Source organism: Manis javanica, chromosome 6, assembly GCF_040802235.1.
Source record: "Manis javanica isolate MJ-LG chromosome 6, MJ_LKY, whole genome shotgun sequence".
NCBI classification, from domain to species: Eukaryota; Metazoa; Chordata; class Mammalia; order Pholidota; family Manidae; genus Manis; species Manis javanica.
In genome coordinates, this window is record NC_133161.1 from 121,893,829 (window position 1) to 121,913,585 (window position 19,757).

General features: G+C 35.2%; 1 protein-coding gene across 2 annotated transcripts in view; it reads right to left on the reverse strand.

Moving 5' to 3' along the window:
• The window catches only part of CNTN5 (contactin 5), a 1,232,567-nt gene that overhangs the window by 43,753 nt on the left and 1,169,057 nt on the right, over positions 1-19,757 (reverse strand). For both annotated transcript variants that reach the window (XM_073239418.1, XM_037025637.2), the window contains 3 exons: positions 19,382-19,531; positions 7,845-7,915; positions 5,498-5,732 (listed from right to left, as the gene is read on the reverse strand). In XM_073239418.1, coding sequence (XP_073095519.1) covers positions 5,498-5,732; positions 7,845-7,915; positions 19,382-19,531 — 456 coding nt within the window. The remainder of the gene's footprint in view (positions 1-5,497; positions 5,733-7,844; positions 7,916-19,381; positions 19,532-19,757) is intronic.

Below are 19,757 nucleotides of genomic sequence, written 5' to 3' on the forward strand. Positions count from 1 at the left end.
AGGTAATAGTAACAATTGTCACTGGGGATTTGATATGTGCCAAGCCTTATTCAAATTATTTATATGTATTAATCCTGCCAATAGCCCTACTGTCACCATCACCATTTTTTCAGATGAGGAAATCGAAGGGCAGAGAGGTTAAGCAATTTGCCCAAGGTCAGACAGCTGCATGAGAGTGAAGAGAGGATTTGAACAAGGCACTCAGGTCCTAACTGCCATGCTATCTGCTTCCGTGTTCGTATCTGTGTTTATATAACCACTGTGTTTCCTTTTGCAAATGTCTTTCTCTCCTTGCCCCACCAAAAAAATTTTGATGTTGGGACCTCCACTTGAGCTCTGTACTCTAAATCTTGCTAGAAACTACCTGATCCACCATCACTTCCTTTTTAACTCTGCCACAGGCTTACTACCAACTCCTTTCATTCTTATTCATGGATTTTTAAAAATAATTTAGAACCACACTGCACTGCTCCCCATAGATCCTGTCATATTCAGGCATCTAGAAAATTCCCCTGATCTGTAAATCACAGGATGCTTCCTGCCATGTTCACTTCTGTCTCTTATACTTGGGTAATTTGATGAAAATTCAGGGACTTATTCCTGAGATTGTACTAGCATTATTATATCTAATAGACTCAAAGGCTTAAAAATATTCAATTTTTTCTTTTATTTATGATGATATTAACTAGGTCACCACTCACTCTTTCATTCCAATCTTGGGATATAAAATGGACAGGCTGATTGATAGATTTCAGTTTCTGTTAGATTAAAATTTTGAACAGCATTACCATGTTAATACATTTGCATTAAGTGACCTAGCAGCTGGAGTTCTCCATGTGATATGGGGGGACATGCTTGTAATATTGATTATACATCTGACTTTCCAGGAGGGGTGGGTAACAGCATTAATCAAAGGAGAGTTTTATAAACTCCTTGGGAGAAGGGTTATGGTTTCATTATTAAAGAATTCAGTGAAGACAGCTGTAGTTGAACTTTTACAGGCACTAATTCAAATGGATCATCTGGCAAAGACAGGAAATTATTCTTTGTATTTTATAACTAATATACCAATTTATTAATTTTCAAGTTCACATAAATCCCAGTGAGCTCAGTTTCGGCTAAGAACTGATCTGGAGAATAACACGTCATGAATGTTGAGCTTTAATTTGAGCTGGGGTAGCTCCATTTGCAAGGGATAATTTCGTATCATTTTCTATAAATGAGGAGAGGTTTTTTTGTTTTAATAACAATAACACAGCATACTTTTTACATACAAAAGTAAAAAAAATTAAAGAAGGCTAAAATGTATCACAAATAAATAGATATTTTAATCTAGAATTAATCTGATTTGTATTTCTATTTTTCTATTAGATATAATTGATTGTTCAGGTTCTTTCCTTTCCAAAACTATACTAACAAGAACTAAGTGGAAAACAGATATTAATTTGACAATAAATATTTCTAGAAATATGAAAGTGAAAGCCTGTTTGATTTTTAATATTGAAAAAAATCACTTTTTATCACTTCTACCATGGATTATAAATCTCATTGGCTGGAACTTTGCTATTATTTAAAAAAATTAGAATTGTTTCCTGAATAGAGGGTATTATACAAGATTATACCATATCTTAGGAATCTGAATTCAAATCAGGGCTAGAATGCACATAATTCTTGCTTGGTTTAATGGGATAGGTAACTGATATATGTGCCAGGTGCAAGGAAGACTTGGCAATCAAATCTCTCTCCTTTCAGGATTGTGTAAGGTGCTGCTTAGTGCTGACTGAAGAATTCAGGGTTACTTTTGTTAGGACATCTTGACAAGTTTCAAAGGCTGACAGGTGTTAGCCCAAGAACCATTTAGAGATTTTCTGGGCAGCAGTCAACCCCAGATCTGCAGGAGTCAAGGTCATTTCTCAAGTGATTTCCCAAGTATCAATATTTGTAAATAGTGAATCCTTTTGATAACAGATCACATTCAGGATTTTAATTCTCACATCCAATAGACTTTCTTGAGAGGAAAAGAAAAGGATAGAGGGTATGGGGAATGGACACAGCACTTACACCAGTGTATTCTGCCTATGAAGGTCTCTGTCATCGATGTACTAGCAGGAAATGGATTGAGAACCAGTACTGTAAGGTGTCTTGAAATCCTTCTGTTCTGCACTTCCCTCCAAACAACATGAATTATAATGACTGCATTCGACATAGCAACTGGCACATTTTTTCTTCCGAACTTGGTGTCAGCTGTGAAAAGTGGCTTCTCCGTGGTACTCTAGGCATGCTAATAATTATATTCTTGGTATGAAGAGCAAGAACTATGCCCATCAACAGAGATGGAAAGCCAGTCCTACTCCTCCTGTTCTCTACTTTTTCTCAGACTACAGAGGCAATCTGAAGTGATAAACAGGTGACCTTGGTCAATGGACGAACAAAGATACAGAATTTGTCTTATGGGGAAATAGGGTCTCAATCACGTTTTCGGGGTTAGGGCAGGAGTGTGATGATGTAGGCACATGGGGTCTGTATGAGCGTCCAGAGACACAGAGGAGAGGAACCTGCACTGGTGTGAGTGCAATATATTATTTTATCCATACACTATAGGCCTTGACTCTTTTTGAAAATGGTTTAATCTTTAAAATGTTCTCTCTATTTAAAGCAATTTGCCGATTGACTAAACAGGGACACTGATTTCCCTCTTTTTATTATATAGCCAAAATTGATCTACTATTACTGCCTATTCTGGGACAACTAAGATTTAAAAGAATATTTTAAAAAAGAAGAAATTGACAAAATTTCAGTATTAGATTTGTAATAGCTTCCAGAAACGTTGTAGTTTGAGACTTTGACTTTTAAAATGGAGGAAGGCAGGGCCCAGAGAGGTGGACAAATTGCCTAAGATCTTACAGTTTGGTGGGCAGATTGGAAGTCAGGCTTTTCTCACTCCGGACAAATGCTCATCCCTTCCATTGTCCTCCTTTTCCTAGATGACACAATCCCATGATGCTAAGACTTTACTAACACTTGCACATAAAGTTTCAAATTGGTAAATTTAATTAGTGAACAATTCCAAATATATGTTTGAATTTTGTGTTCAGAACAAAGACAGACTCTATCTAGATATAATTTGCCCAGTAGCCTTCAGCCTACCAAAATAAATCAAGTGTTACTATGAAATATGTTCCAGGAACAACTTCAGTTCCTTTGACAGAAAATATGCATATTTCCTATCTAGCTTGAAAGGGAAATCTCCAAAGCCACTTCAAATTTGAAGAAATTCAATCTAAACAATCCATGGTGGTTGCTATAATTTAATTTGAGAGCAAAAGTTGCCAAGGAATTACACAAATCTTGATTTCTTAAAAGCAGCACTGGTGTTACCATACAAAGCCTGTTCAACAAACCTCTCCAATTCACCATATGTGACCTTTGGGGTTATGGGCTTGATAATTACATTGAAGAAATTTTAAAGCAACAAGAATATGCACTTCCTGAATAAAACATGTGCTTCAGAAAAGATTTTTGGAGTAGCAAACGCAGGTTTCCCAAGCTTTTGAAAGGAGTGTTCTTACGAAAATTTTGGTAAGCTGAAATGGCATGAGGTGACCTGTATACCCTGCTTTACAGAAGTACGTATTCTGCAACTTCACTTTAAGGAAAGACCTACGTTAGTACTGGTTTTCACTGACCGAAAGAAATTCGAAAAGGACTTTTGCTTTTATGAAAAAGGCTGTTACCATACTAATGTAGGCCTTTCCTAAAAGTATAGTGGTGTAATGTAAACTTTTAAGAAGTGGGGGGTACCTGTAATGAAAAGTATGACCAAACACAGTAAATATAAGACAATAACAAAATAATATTATTGTGTACATTCCTGATGAGACAGTATAAGGTAGTATTTAAAAGAATGAGCTTTGGAGTCCTTCACATTGGGGTTCAAATCCCAGCCCTGTCACTTACTGATGTGAATTTGAGCATTTTAATTTGTACACTGAATCTCAGTTTCTTGAAAAACAGATTGTGGCTTGAGATTCCACTCATATTTGGTTGTAAGAGTTAAATTAAATAATATAAATAATATGGTACACCAGCCTATTTGAAAACATATCAGAAACTTGAAATGCTAAGTGTATGTGTATCTCATCAGAGCACTTATGATTCCTTGTTATTATTTGGTTCTGCATTTTTATTTTTGTCATTTTTTATACTAAAATAAACTTTCTGCTTCTTATGCAAAATTTGGCTCTGTATTATAAAAAGTCTAGGCAAGTTTGTATTAAAAAACTGCATTTTACATAAGTCATATAATACCGTTGTGTTTCGATATTCAATGACCTTATTTCCCTCCATGTCACAGTACTAAAAAGAGAAACAATTATCTTGAGTTATTCAAGTCACACATGTGGCCACAAGGGCTGTAAAAAGGTCAGTTTATATTGACAATATTTATTTAAAGGTCCAATGAGTATTACCTTCAGTGGAACATTTTCTCAGTAATTTGTCAAATTTAGGGAATGAGAGACACTGTTTTTGCTAGCAAAGCCAATTGAAATTCTGCCCTTAAAAAGAAGAGCTAAGAGGAAAAACTAACCTTAGGGGATTGGATCTATCATACTTTCTCCAACTAAAAAACTGCATTTTTGTATAAAAACTTGAAAGAATCCAGGATTTTGATGTAGGAAGCTGAGTTTGCACTTCAGTACCACCACCTATTGACTGTGACCATAAATGAGTCACAGTTTTATAGTTTACTCATCTGTAAAATGGATACAATGCCTACTGGTTCCTGCCTACCTAGTAATTTTATCTTGAGAATTAGTTGTAATTTTGCTTATGCAGGCAGCATGCTATAGAAAAATCAAGGATTTAATGATCAGACATAACTGGGTTTAATTCTCATTTACAAGCCATGCAAACTTTAGCAAGTTCCTTAACTTTCCTGACCTACAATTCTTTTTCTCTACAATGGAGGTAATAATGCCCATTAGAAAAAATTCTCATGAGGCTTTAATGATGTCATATGTAAAACGCTTCCAAGAGAAAGCCCTGCCCAATTCTTCTTTATCAATGCAATATTGTGTGTAAGAAGTTAGTAATAGACATGTATCAGTCACATAAATGGGATATTAAGTTAAATCTAGTGTGTTAAAATTTGAAATTGTCTGCATTTCAAACGAAGGAAGAGTGGTTAAATGTCCATGCACAGAATAGAATATACTATAGGCATTACTAACATTGTTATTATGGGAAGATATTTGCCATATATTGTTAGGGAATGAAAACAAGCAATACATATGGAAAGTTCAACTTTTTAAGATAAAAGTTATTTGGAAAAATTGTGGAAGAATATATATATAAAGTGTAGTGGGACTATGGGTAAGGTTAACTTCCTCCTTTGGCATATCTGTACTTCTAATACTTACATACAGTAATGATTCACCCATATAACAAAGTAAAATATTAAGTGTTGAGTAAAGATAACGGGGATAAAGAAACTGACCTCCTTCTGCTGAATAGATGACCACAATTTGACTGAAAGGTCCATCTCCTTTGTTGTTATAAACACCAACCTTCACTTCAAAAGGGGTCAGAGGAGGGGCACTTTCATCTCGATAAATGAATTTCGAGGCTTCTGAAGATGTCACCATTTTTTCCTTCCAGCCACGTGTTCCATTGGGCCTGAAAGCCACAATATAGCCAAAGCCTTCCCCATTCTGAAATTCTTCAGATACTGGCTAAAGAGAAAAATGCAATGAATTATGAGCAAAATGAGTGATTTAAAAAATCCATTTCTTCCAGTTCTTCAAGTTTTGTAAAAGTTATAGATAACTATAGAGGAAAAGAGACTCTCGAAATCTTTATTCTACCTTGGAAACCAACACAGCTCAATCACTTGGTAGTTTGGGAAACTTAAAAGATTTTAAAGGTAAAAGATAGAAAATTAAGTAATATTATTGAGTATTTAAGAGAAGTCTCAAAAGAACTGAAACTCTGGAAATGAAACAGATTTACTCCAATTAGTCATGGATATGAAATGAAATTTCATCCTAGACTAGATATGTTGGGGAAAACTGTTGTATGGTCTGGTGGTCAGGGAAATACGGTCACTAGTGGTGCTCTGTGGGGCCCTTTGCACAGAAAATCTAGAGGTTGTTAATGTAAGACATTTTCTGTAGTTTTATTATTATTATTATTATTTGCTTTGCTAATGTGAAAAAATTGGAAAATGGTATTTGTTCAGGAAACTTCTTATGTTGTATAGCTTACATTTAAAGTTGTTAAATGGGCATCAATTATACTCCATAGAAAGGAGTAGCTGTGATTGACGAGTCAATGGAGCAGCTATCAGCCACTGGCTTGATGCTTGACACATAGTAGTTACCCAATAAATACTCGTTAATTTTTCCTTTTGAATTTTTATTTGAGGAAAAACTTTGAGTGGAGGAAGAGAAACAAAGCTTAGTATATCAAACTGCCAGAAACTGAATGTCTTTGTCCCCCAAATTCACAAGAAGAAATGCACGTGATGATGGTATGAGGAGGTGAGAAGGCCTTTGGGCACTGATTACACCATGAGGGTGGGGCCTTTATGGACATGATTAGTGCCCTAAAAAAAGGGACTCCAGAGAATTCTCTTGCCCCTCAGCCATGTGGGGACACAGTGAGAAGATGGCTTTCTGTGAACCAGACAGCAGGTGTTCACTAGACTGGAATATGCCAGTGCCATAATCTTAGAGTTCCAGCCTCTAGAACTGTGAGAAATAAATTTCTGACATTGCTAAGTCACCCCTGACTCTGGTGTCTTTGTTGTGGCAGTCCAGGCCAAGACACAAGGCTGACAAAGCTCTCTCTGTTTAGAGATATTTGATCTCAGTGAAGATGAGGTACTGGGAAGTTACTACCTCAGCAGAAATGAAAAATAAATACATTTTAATTGAAGAAGAGCGGAATGAACAGAATAATAGGACAGAGGATATGCTCATGGAAAATTTCTTACTAGAAAAATTTTTCTGTATGTTTTCTTATTGTTCTTGGAGATTGCCAGGGATTCATTCAGTTTTCTCCAACAGACATTTCCATTTCCATCATGTTTCTATATTCTAAGATACAGTTCTGCGAGTTATATAGTTATTCTTGATAACAGGGTAAATTAACATCAAAAAGGGAAAGTAGCTTCATGGAGAATAAATGTACCTCTCACACTCCCTGTCCCCCCAACTCCTTTCCTTTCACAGAAGAAGCTTCAGAGCTTGTATGTTGATGGAAACAAAAGAACACAAGTCCCAGTTACTGCTCATTTTATTAAGAAAGTACTTAAATATGTTGTTTATTAAGAAAGTTAATTCAATGGTGCCTCAGTTTCATCATTTATAAAATGAGGGAAATTGTCTCCACAACTAGGACTGTTGTCCAGAGCAAACGAGATAACGCAGGCACTATGCCACAAATCCAGTGGCGGTCAATTCCTTCCTTCCCAATGGCTTTAGCTTCTAAATAAATGAAGGATGCTACCTGATTGTGAAATAATGAAATAAAACTAAGCCAAACAAGCATCTAATATAAATTGTAAGAGGATGTATTTTAATTACTCAAACTTTACTGTGAGATATCCTCTATGACAAGAATGTATACTTTAGACATGGAAAAAAGTCAGCTGGGGCCTTAGATGAGAATGGGAAAGGTTCAGGTTAGCAATATTCATCTGAGTAATACACGCTCAAAGTATTTCTTTATTTGATTTAAACAGAAATTATGCAGTGTCCCTGTGCCACGTACAGATACTGTAAATGTAGCCTAATTTTCTAAGGGACCAACAAATTCTGACATCCGAGTATGGGCTTTCTTACCTCCCAAGCGATGACTAACTCGTGCCTTCTGCCGCTTCTCCCGCTTACATTGGTAGGTGCTGTCTTTGGAACTGCGGATGGAAATGGGCCAAGGGTGAGGAAAATTCATAGAGGGGTAATTTAAGTGCTCTTCAGTAACACATCTTGAACTACTCAGGTTGCTAAAACCTCAAAGGAAACATGTCAAAGTTGTTTGAAGTTAGAGTGGTTATATTCAACATCAAAACAAAATGTTTGTGCTCGATACCCTGCTTTCAAACCTACGTAGGAGAGTTTCATATGTATTTTTCATGGCCACATACTGCATCCCCAGCCTAGTACACTTGTAAATGGAAGTAAGGCCTAAATCATAATTAACACTTATTTAAGGACAGCTACAAATGGCTAGTTAAATTTCATCCTAGAAATGTTCTCATTTCTAAGCCTATGACTTTTCTGTGGTCTTAAGGCTGGTCGAGACACCCTGGAAAATCTACATTGCTGCTTTACCAGAACCTCCAGAAAGCTCCATTTTAAAGAAATCTTAGCAACAGTTCCATGTAGTAGAAACCTTTTTAAAAGAATAAACATTAAAAAAAATTGTCAAGAATGGCTTTCTATGTAAATTACAAATATATAGACACCCAGTAAAACTTTTCAAATGGTTAACTATTAGAAGAAGAAATGTGTCAAAGGAATAAATTTCCCCTTCACTGCACCAAACCACAAAATTTTGCAGCTGAAAGGGAACATTTTCAAATGAAGAGCTGTTAAATGAAGAAAACTATTGAAAGAAATCATTTTCCAGGCTATGAGCCTAAATTAGCAATTTTACACTTCACTGCTGCCTTTATAACCAACATATAGTTTTTAAATGATATTGATATACTCATAAACAATAAATTCACTCCCATATATTACCAACTTGGATGAAAGGCTATTGATTACTGGTAGGTACTCACACAGCATTTTATGTACCAGAAAAACTGATGTGGAAGTTATATTCTACTAAAAAGGAAAAAAAAATTCTCTTTGGACCATAGACGTAGGAGAGAAATCTCTGAATTTATAATTGGCTTCATTTAGTAAATGACCTTTATTCCCAGGACCCAAAACTTCAGTGTCCTAGGGCACTTTTTGCCATGAACCTGAGTTTTTGTCTTGCTCATGTACATGCAGAAGGATACATTCAGCAGCAGCTGTCAATTTTTCTTCTTTCATAGTTACATACATAGTAAAGATTATTCATATGTGGAGTGCACACCTATGAATTCCCTCAGAATTTCATGAACCTGGATACCCTTTTGTCTCTCATTCAAGGAATCACAAGGAAATCAACTGAGATAAAATGATATTATTAAAGTAATAACTGTGAATATGTCCCAAATTAAATGAAGAGCAAGCAAATCATTTATTACTTGCGTTTTTTTTTTTTTAGTAGTAGTCATTGCTACATATAATAACCTATGACATGTCAGTGTGCTTTGACACCCGGTCTGCAAACCACTCTTCTGTAGTACTGATTCTAAATTCTTTTTTCTGGTCTATTGCACAGGTAAGGCACACAGGATGGGAGCTGGTTTAACTGTAGGTGTAAAAGAGCAGCGATACAATGTTCCAAATATTCTCCCAGTTGCTAATCTCAGAGTTCTGAATATTGTGACCATCAACACAAGGTCAAATAGTGGATGCAAGTTAATTTGTTGATATGATGCCACTATAGCTTCTCTTAGTACCATTTGTTTGTAAAAAAAAAGTTTATATGCACACATACATACACACACTTTCAGATTCAGCTGTGACAACTAACGGTTAAATAATATAAGTAAAATCTACCAAAGCCACTATGATAATGGAATTTACTAAATTTATATCCTAAGCTTAGGATTTTGAATCCTCTTATTTGAGGATACTTTCATGATAATCATGGATTTTGTGAAAAGATGAGGCACTGAAGATCCTTTAATTTTATTTTATTCATCCCTCATCCTTAAAAAAGAGGATGCTTGGAACTTCTAGGTCAGAGTTAGAAGGTAGCTGCAGGCTCTCCAGTGAGTGGATCCCAGAGCTCATTTACAAGGTCTGACTAGAATGAAATACAAGTGACTATTTGAAGTCAAACCTTTCTTCTGAAGCTTTGGTAGTACTGTTTTGCAGTCCATTAATACTTTTATTTTTTAGAAAACATACATCATATTTAGATTTTTTCAAAAGGTTTAACTTTTGAGTAAAACAATTAAAAAGAAACTAGTAAAAAATTTCCACTCTGAGTAGCAAAGAAAGTAAAATAAAACTTTCTGTGGTGTGATTTGTTTCTGTTTGGGTAAATTTCAATTGAATTGTCCATAAATGACCCAGATTCTGTAAAATTTCTTTTATTATTTGAAATCAGTCTTTGAAATTTTCTTACTGTTGTTAATTTTAAGAGAAGACAGTCCATCTTCAACTTAATATAAAGAAATAAGATCCTCCTTTTCTCACCTTACCTCCAGTTTTAATGTATAGTAAATGACACAATGAAGGTATTATAGTTCATGCATATAAGCATCAACTAAAATAAAGAAAACATTACTAGATATAATAGGAACTACTAATAGAAAACTTAAAGCTTTAAAATCGTGGAAACAACCTAAGTGTTCATTGATGGATGAATGGAAAAAGAAAATGTGTTATATTTAAATACCAAAAATGTGTTGTATATATATATATATATATATATATATATATATATATATATATATAAACACACACAGGTCATAATTATTTATCATACTGACCTGAACTATAATATATAAATATCACCTAATTCATGTACACACACACACACACACATACACACACAATGGACTATTATTCAGGCATAAAAAAGAAGGAAATCCTGCCATTTGAGACAAAATGGAAAGGAACTTGAGGCCATTAGGCTAAGTGAAATAAGCCAGACAAAGTCAAATACTGTATGATCTCACTATATGTAGAATCTAAAAAAACTGAACTCATGGAAACAGAGACCAGATCAGTGGTTACCAGAGGCGGGGGTGGAGAAAATAGGTGAAGGTGGTCAAAAGATACAAACTTCCAGTTATGACAAATAAGTTCTATGGATATAATATACTGCATGTTAACAATATTGTATATTTGAAGGTTGCCAACAAGTAGATCTTAGAAAGTTCTCATCACAAGGAAAGAAATTGTAACTGTGACATGAACGGATGTTAACTAAACTTATTGTGGTGATCATTTCACAATATGTACATATATCAAATAACTGTGTGGTACGCTTTAAACTAACACAACGCTGTATGTCAATTACATTGTAATAAAACTGGAAAAACAAAGAAACAAAAAAGAAATTTTGTCTTTAATAGTTGCAACTCAAGCCTGTGTTTCCTTGTCAGGATCACGGTGCTTGAATTCAGTTCTCTAATTCTAATAGGCTTAAGTTTCCTAACTACATGCAGACAATCAGTGGAACTCAAGTTATAATATCTGCAGTCAACGTTTTGGACTCCACTGATTTTAATTATATCCTTTATAAAGTAACAGTCATGATATAAAGGGATTTGGCTTAATCTTTCATAGCCCTTTTGGTTTAAAAGTTCTATAATTCTTCTTAGGAGCATAAAATTAATATAATCAAACATCAAATAAATGCTTTCATTGAGTTCAGAGAAACACATACTCATTTAAAAACCAAAATCATTTCAATGTAATTAATGAAAACCTGATTTAGAATTAAGCAGCTAGATGCTTTTCTCCCTCGGTCCACTACTGATAAATGTTTTGGGCTGGTTAGCTTACAGAATCAAGTTTACACGCACGATTACTGGGTTAAACTCTGATGCTTCTGAATTTCTTTTTGAGCAATGCTCTTCCATGAACAGATTATATATTTAATACTTTTCCCACAATCTGCAGATGCCTTGTTATTCTAGTGCCTTATCTGACATGTTGAAATGTACACTATTTTCTCTTTTCACCTTGTACACTGGAAACATTATAATAAACAGACCAATATATGATATTTAAACTTAGTTTAAGCAGAGATTAATTTAACCATGAATCTCAAAGAGGTCCTTCTAAGAGAGATAGTTTGACCAAAGTCAATCACCCTAACAATGTGCTTTAATTAGCAATCAACAAACAAAAGAAAACAGGATAAAAATCATTTCCCAATCTCTCTTTTCTTCTCCCCCCGCCCCCAGATTTTCAATATCTACTACAGTAGGTGTTTATATTGCTTATTAAATAATACAGCTTTATTAGGGACCTGGGAAAAGCCATCTAATTTGGAGCTTAATGGTAATCCAGCATCTGGTTTGGAAAGAAGAAGGGTGGTTGCTTAGACAATAAAGGTGGGAGTCAAGAGGGAAATTTAAAAAACATTTTTTTCTTCCTGAATTGAAATATATAGTACTTGATATTTCAGTTGACAGATTATCATTTAAGTTCACTTTATAGAAACAGTGAAATTTGAAGAGTTTCCAAAATAAAAAAAATACCAATGGTGTTTCCTAAAGGGTTCAAATAATGCTTTTATTCCTACAAGCAGGAATTGGCAATAAGGTGGTATACACACATGGTAAAACGGTTCCTGTGGGAGTGAGAAAGATCTGGGTTTGAATCCTAATTCTGCCGTTCTAGCTGGTTAGCTTAAAATATTTCTTAACTTCGTTGGCCTTCAGTTACCTCATGGAGATAATAACAGTACCTACCTTTCAAGGCTATTTTCATAATTATTTATCATACTGACCTGAACTATAATATATAAATATCACCTAATGTTATTATCTACTTAGACTTGAAAAAGAGAAAGCAGTGAAATCTTCTATGATAAACACTAAACGTTCGCCATGAGTCTATACACATGTGATCTTGAAGTAAACCATCCTTTTGGAGATCTGGATAGTACTGTCTACACAGTACCACAGGAATTATGCTGTCAGTTTTGGCTCACCTTGGTTTTAATTTGGAAATTTAGGCAATAAACCATTTTTGTTTTATTGCTAGGATATTTTAGGAGATGTGATATTTCTCTGATATATGAATCTTCTCATAAATGGCATCAGTAACTGGCACAGGAGGCAGTGTATATAATTAATGTTGTTTACCTCAACTCATATTCTCTTAATCTTGTTTATACAGGTCCACAAGGAAGGAGAAGAAGAGGAAGGGTAAAAGAATCTTTGAGTGAAATATGTTGATTCATGTTGTAAAAAAAGGAGAAGAAAAAGGCAAGAGGAAGGACGGAGGAGGAGAGGCAGATAACTTGGGAGTCACAATCTTTGGTGCAAGGTTAGAGGTCCAGCTCTACCACTTACTAGGTGGCATGCTAGTTTTTTAAATTCTCTAGTTCTGTTTTCCCATCTGGAAAATGGGGATAAAGGATCCTTGCTTTAGCAGGTTGATAGGAGAATTAAATGATAATGAAAGGCAAGTGCTTTCCTTAGGGCCTGAAACATGATTCATGAGTTATGACTGACTCATGACTTATGGTATTACGGGGACGAGGAAGAGAGAAGAAAAGTTGAATCGAACGCCTCACATTTATTTCTGGGTTAAAAACTTCTCATTGCCCTTTTATCTTGCATGCCCAAGTCTTCTTTGCTTTTCCATTATTTTGCTGTTAATTAGAAAAAAACCTGCCTAATAATGAACTTTCTTTTCAAAACGCATTTGTTGAAATTATCATCTTGGCTTGCAAAGTAGCTCTGAAACTGGAGATCTATCTTTTGAATATATTTTGTAGGGAAGACTTGCCTGGACCAGTACAGTTTCACGATTTATAAATATTACCTGCTATATGAGCTGCACTGGTTTCTTCCTTTTCCCTAATTATCAGGATTTGGTCTTAGAGGTCTGTTGCTTGCCATTATTTTTGTCTTTTCCTAATGTTAACTGAGAAGCATTTCTTTTATTTAATATAATTAAATTACTCATTGGGTTGGAGAAAGCCATAATGTTCATTTAATAGTATTTTCTTTTTGATTTTCCCAATTATTTCAGCTGAATTGTTTTATGTTTTTATATAATATTTTCTTGGAACTTGAGGCTGTTAAGACCTTTAAAAACCCCATTGCCTTTTGCCTTTTCTCTGCACACACCAGTGCCTGACAACAGTAGAATTTCTAATTGCCTCTGTAAATAATTCTGCCTGAGTCCCATTTGGTCTGGCCTTCAAAGCCCCATTAAATGCCATTTACAAGGCCAATCCACATAGTCTAGAGAAAAGTAATGCAGCCCCATCTTATCATGAAAGTATTTTGTGGTTGGTCTTTCCATAATTTTTGAAATTAATGAAGTTTCCTAAGTAATTATCATGGTTAAGAACTATGAAGATATAAATATGAAAAAAGCAAGATTTTTTTCGCAAGGAGGAAGATAATGTATAATGAAATAAATTGTAGTAGGAAGCTAAATGGGTCTTTTCTGGATTTGGGGTGAGTCACATGTACTCTCAGATGCTAAAGCAAGGCTGACTAGGTTAAAACCACAGAGCTGCTAAGAAATAGAGAAATCAAATTTTATGACCCTTTCCCTTTACCCACCTCCAGTTCCTATAGATAGGATTTTAGCATAGGGAATGTTTTGGAAGAAGGGTGTCAGCTTAGTACAGGGATGTACTGTGTCATCTTCTTCTGCCCTCAGCTGTCCGTAGAAGAGATCTAAGAGTGTCATTTCCCCTTGCTGCTAAGTGAGACGTTGAGCTAAACACTGCTGCTGCGTAGAGATGGCTGCCTCTCACGTCCTGGCTGGGTGCTGTTCAGCTTCAGAAATTTCCATGATGGCCCAGCCCCACACTGCTACTGGAGCAGAGACCAAGACAGTTCTTGAGAACATCCTTTATTTCGAGAGTGTGACAGGTGGGGAATGTGAAATGATTAATGTGGGCCAAGTTGACACTGTGGAAAGTAGGTTTGAATAGGTTTGTTGGGATTGCATTGAATAAGCTGCCTGCAAGGGGACGGGACATTCTCCGTAGCACCTAAGGTACCTCGTAAGAGGGTAAAGCAGCATGTGGACAAATGCCCTCACATGGGACACTCAATATCCTTGCAAGAGCCACAGATTGCACCAGGTAAGTAGTTTTTCCTCCTCTTCCTGCCTGACCTAGGAAGTGCCCAGGGCAGTAGTTGGAAGGTGAGAGAGAGGAAATGGAAAGACCAAAAGACAAATCATAGTCGTTGGGTCAAGCCTATGCTGAAATGGAGGGAGAGACGATGGAACTGAATGTGAGATTAAAGTTTTTATTTAAATGAATTGAACTTTTTAATACTTGCACATGAGGCTGACTTAGTACCTAGAAGTGTCTTGGAAAGCAATGGAAGAGAAGAATAAAACTTTTTATGTTTAAATTTTACAGTTGTTTGGTAAACCAGTGGCATACCAGTGATATAACACAGAAAATGCTAAGACTAGGAAAATTTTCACTTGATACATTTATCTGCTTGAGCATCAATCTCTTACATGCAGAAAAAAAAATATTTTGCCCTCTGTTGCTAGAAATATGTGTGTGTCATTTTCCATCTTAGAGTCAAAAGAGACTGATAGGAGAGAAGACAATGTTCTAAGGAACTGAAAAATTTGAAAATGGAACACATTTTTCAAAACACAGCCTTTTCATTTGATCCCACCTTTTCTCTACACTTTTTGTCTTGTCTATGCTATAAGAACCACAGAAACTGGCTGCATGTTGAGGCCCTATCACAACCCGCTTACAGACTGACACCTGGCTAGATGACCAAAGCAACACGGGCAGGCCAGACCTGGAGGTGGGAGGGGCTTAAAGGCGAGCCGTGCTCTGTCTGGGCTGTGCACCCCAGCCTGACGGCTCTCCCAGCTTCCAAGCTGTTCAGGTGGATTAAGTGACAGCTTGACGGCAGAGTCTACAGCAGAGACTTCTCAACGGGAGGACGTCTTGGAGGAGCCAGCCCAAGCCCGGAGACTGAGCGGCTCTTCCTATATTCAACAGACATACTTTTAAAGGGAAAAATGGCTCCTCAACGAAAAGAGCAACATTTATACATGATTGCTATTATTCAAATTTCCACTTAATAAAGTAAAAACTTACTTGAATTCATGATAATAATGATAATAAATGGATAATATTAAACATTTGCCATGTGCCAAGCATTCTGTGAGGCTGTTTTATGTGCATTGTCATATTTAATACAATCATCCAAAGCAGTAAGTTATGATGTTATCTCCATTTTGTAAGTTAGAAAATTAAGGCTTAAACAATCTATATGTCTTGCCTATATTTACTACTAGTAGGTGATGAAAAAGAAGTGGCATTAATCTAGATCTGCTTAACTCCAAATTCCAAATCATTTTTATCATCTGTCTGTCTGTCTACATCTATCATCTTCTATCTGTCCAATCTATTTAATCAATCATAATTTGAAATAAGCAGTAAATATTGAAATTTATACCAAGAACTTTGATGATAATAGAAATTTTATACTATAGAGACCAAACCTTTATAAATTACAAATTACATAGTTAACTCTACTTTCTCTCCTTTTCAGTGTCTTTCAAAATTAGTGTTATAATTATATAACTTACAGAATATTAATGTTCAATTAAATGAGATAATTGCTATTGTGTTCATCTTCACATATTTTTCCATTTCTACTATGGTGTATATTTCAAATTCATTTTCTAAAATGTGATTTCTCTCTCAAGTGTCATTTTTTAAATGATAGAGAAAGCATTTCCATTACCCAACCTAAAATTATATACTGGCTTGATGATAGTAACACATTTCCAAAATTAAACACTATCTATATCTATATCTATATCTATATCTATATCTATATCTATATCTATATCTATATCTATATTTATATCTATCTATATATCTACATCTACCTATGTATCATCTATCCACAAACTAAAACTTGTAAGAAAATTGCACTATAAATAAATATAAATTGTACATTAAAGTAAAACCATACATTTATATTTATATTTTGATACCTTAATAATAGGGAGTTAGTTTATCTTATATTTATTGACTACTAAAATATATTATCTATTTTATTGACTAGAATTCAGAATATACCCTTGAGGCAATTGCAAAATACAGCCTGGAAGAAACTGCAGAGAAAACTTAGCTTTTCTCGGTGTGTGGGAAAGAAGCAATTCTAAGGTGAATATGCTTCAGCAAACCTGTTTTGGGATTTAGAATATTGTACTAAGTAGAATTTTAAAGGACATAAACTTTCAACTCAATATTGTGAATGTGAGACCTTTTCTTTTCCAAGCCACTCTGCTGATTTTCAAAGATTAAGTGGTCTATTAGAACAGCATCGTCTTTTAAAATAGAGGACATGTAACAAATAGAGGCAAAGTGTGTCACTTGAGAGAATGTCTCAGGATATTGATGTCCCTTTTAATCTGTGCTGCCTGACCAAACAGGCACAAAACTCAACCCTTGGCTCGACACCATTAGTAGCTCTAGCTCTGTGTGGTACCAAAACACAAGAAGCATAAAGCCTTGGCTTGGCAGCGCTAGCCTTCCTCAACTCACTTTCAAAAGAGAGTGTTTCATGCATTTTTCATGGAATTTCTTTTCACTTCCATAAGATTTTAATGGACTAAAGTATGTCCTATATATGGAACACATGATAAAATGGAGAGACAGGCACTTTGTGATTGAGGTAGCTGCACAAATAGATGAGGGCCAAGTCTTTTAAAATGCACCATGCAAATGCAGTTTAGCTTGAAAAGTAAAAGCGTTTCTGCTAAAGAGCTTTTTAATAGTGTAAGGAGATTTCTACTATAAAAAGACTAAAAGGATTATTCATCCCAAATGGATTATTTATTTTTGAAATGAATATTTATAGAGAGACTGAATTAGGCAGTAATCTTTGCCTTTGTTTAAACACAATTAACAATATGCAAAGTAAGGCAGTGCTTTTTAGAAAATATGTCAGCATAAGTACTAATATTGGCAGTCATTTCAATATCTGTGCAGTGAGTACATAAAGTGAGGAATGACTAACCTGTTCTGCTCTTAATTAATGAACACCTGTACACAATGAAAGCATGGCTGATTTTATGAATGCGTCAAAATCCAACCGGGCAATTAATGTTCAATTTAAAATTCACATTATTGAAAAAGTAGCAGAAAAACAACTTGTAATAGACAAACCACAAAAGTTGGATTACCCGTAAATGGACCTTTCCAACATATTTAGGCTACTTTATTTCCTTGTTGCTTAATTTTTATGTAGAAAGCGTTTGAATATCTTTTGTATGGCTGGTCACAATACAGTAAATTGACCATTTGGGATTCTTTTCTTTCTTTCTTTTTTTTAAAGAAGCAGGCTTAATGGTTTTAGAGAAAGAGTCAACACTTCTGATGGTTTAATTATTTTAAGCTTTGTTCAAATTGTAAGAAGCTACACATCACATTTTGGTTCAATTCTATAACTATAATTCAAAATGGACACAACTAAGTCTTCATGTTCTAAGTATGTGTCTCTTACGTAGTAGGTGCTGGTGTGGGTAGAAGTACATAAAGGAAAGAAAAGAAATATTCCCTTTTAGTCTTCCAGCAAAGACACATGGAGTGCCAGTGCCAGACAGTGTTCTAGGTGCTGGACACAGAACACAGAATATGACAAAATCCTCATTCTTGGTGCATATTCTCGTGATTATCGAGATTCGTATGTTTATACTGAATATAAAAACCTTAAAATTTGTTTTTCCTCCATATATCTGCAATATAACCCTCCATTTCTCTGTTGTTTTCAGATTGTTCTCATCAACATTATTGGCATTTGTATTTGTCTAAGCTAGTGCTTTACTAGATCGTTTCTCAATGTACAATTTTATAGGGACATAAAAGATAAATCTCAATAAGACTTTGTCCAAAGCAATCAAAGCTCTACTAAATTTTTTTTTCTTTATTCTGCTTCTTTCAGGTGATAATCAAGATGTCTCAAATGTTTTTAAATAAGGTGACAATTCCCCATATGTGGTTATTAGAAGCATCTTATCAGGGATACTTCAGAGATTCTAAAAGACAAGAACTATGTTTTATAAGTCAGGACACATGGAGCTCTTTTACACATAGATGTCAAGAAGGCAGTAGGTTAAGTTAAGGTCTATGTTTGTCTTAGAGTAAATTTATACAAGGTCAGATGGTGAAGGACAACACAGGGAGTCCTAAGCAAGTGCACATTGTGATTAAAGGTCACTGTTATCACTGGAGGAAAGGAGGGTGAGTCAATCTATTCTGAATTCCATGGATTTTCTATACTGAATGAGTATATAATTAGAAAAAACTGCTTTAATTTCATGGTGACTTGAAGATGGGTGCAAGCATTGGGAGGAAACTGGAGCATCTAGATTCTTGTACTTGTTGAAACAAGGAGAAAAAGGTCTGAAAATGAGTAAAGTAAAATAGTTATTTTAAAGAAAATGGTTTTATGATATCTAGGTAAATGAATCAAGAAGAATTATACTAAAGCAAGCAATAATGGTTGATTCAACTTGCTTTCAAAGTGATTAAAGTCATACCGAATAGAATTCTAATGCTCCCAAATTCTTACCAGCTTCATTTGTGCGGATCATTCGAGATGGGGTGCTTGGATCTCCAGTCCCAATTGGATTGGTGGCCACCACTCTAAATTCATATTCCACCCAGGGGTTCAAGTCCACGGCCATTGCTGATTCCATGTCCCCTGTTATGATTTCTGGGACTGTGGAGAGAAAGGAGATACCATGTCAGTAGGAGGACTGAAAAATGGTTATAAATGGCCATCAAATATATCGTAAGTATGAGGATCAGCAGTCTGATGGATCCTTCCTTATTACACACAGTTGTAGTGTCACCCCTGGTCTCATTAGTAAAAAGAAAATCAATCTTCTGGAAGTAAGCACCTGCACATGTCAAAGTGTGTTGTAGTTAATTAGAATTCTTTCATC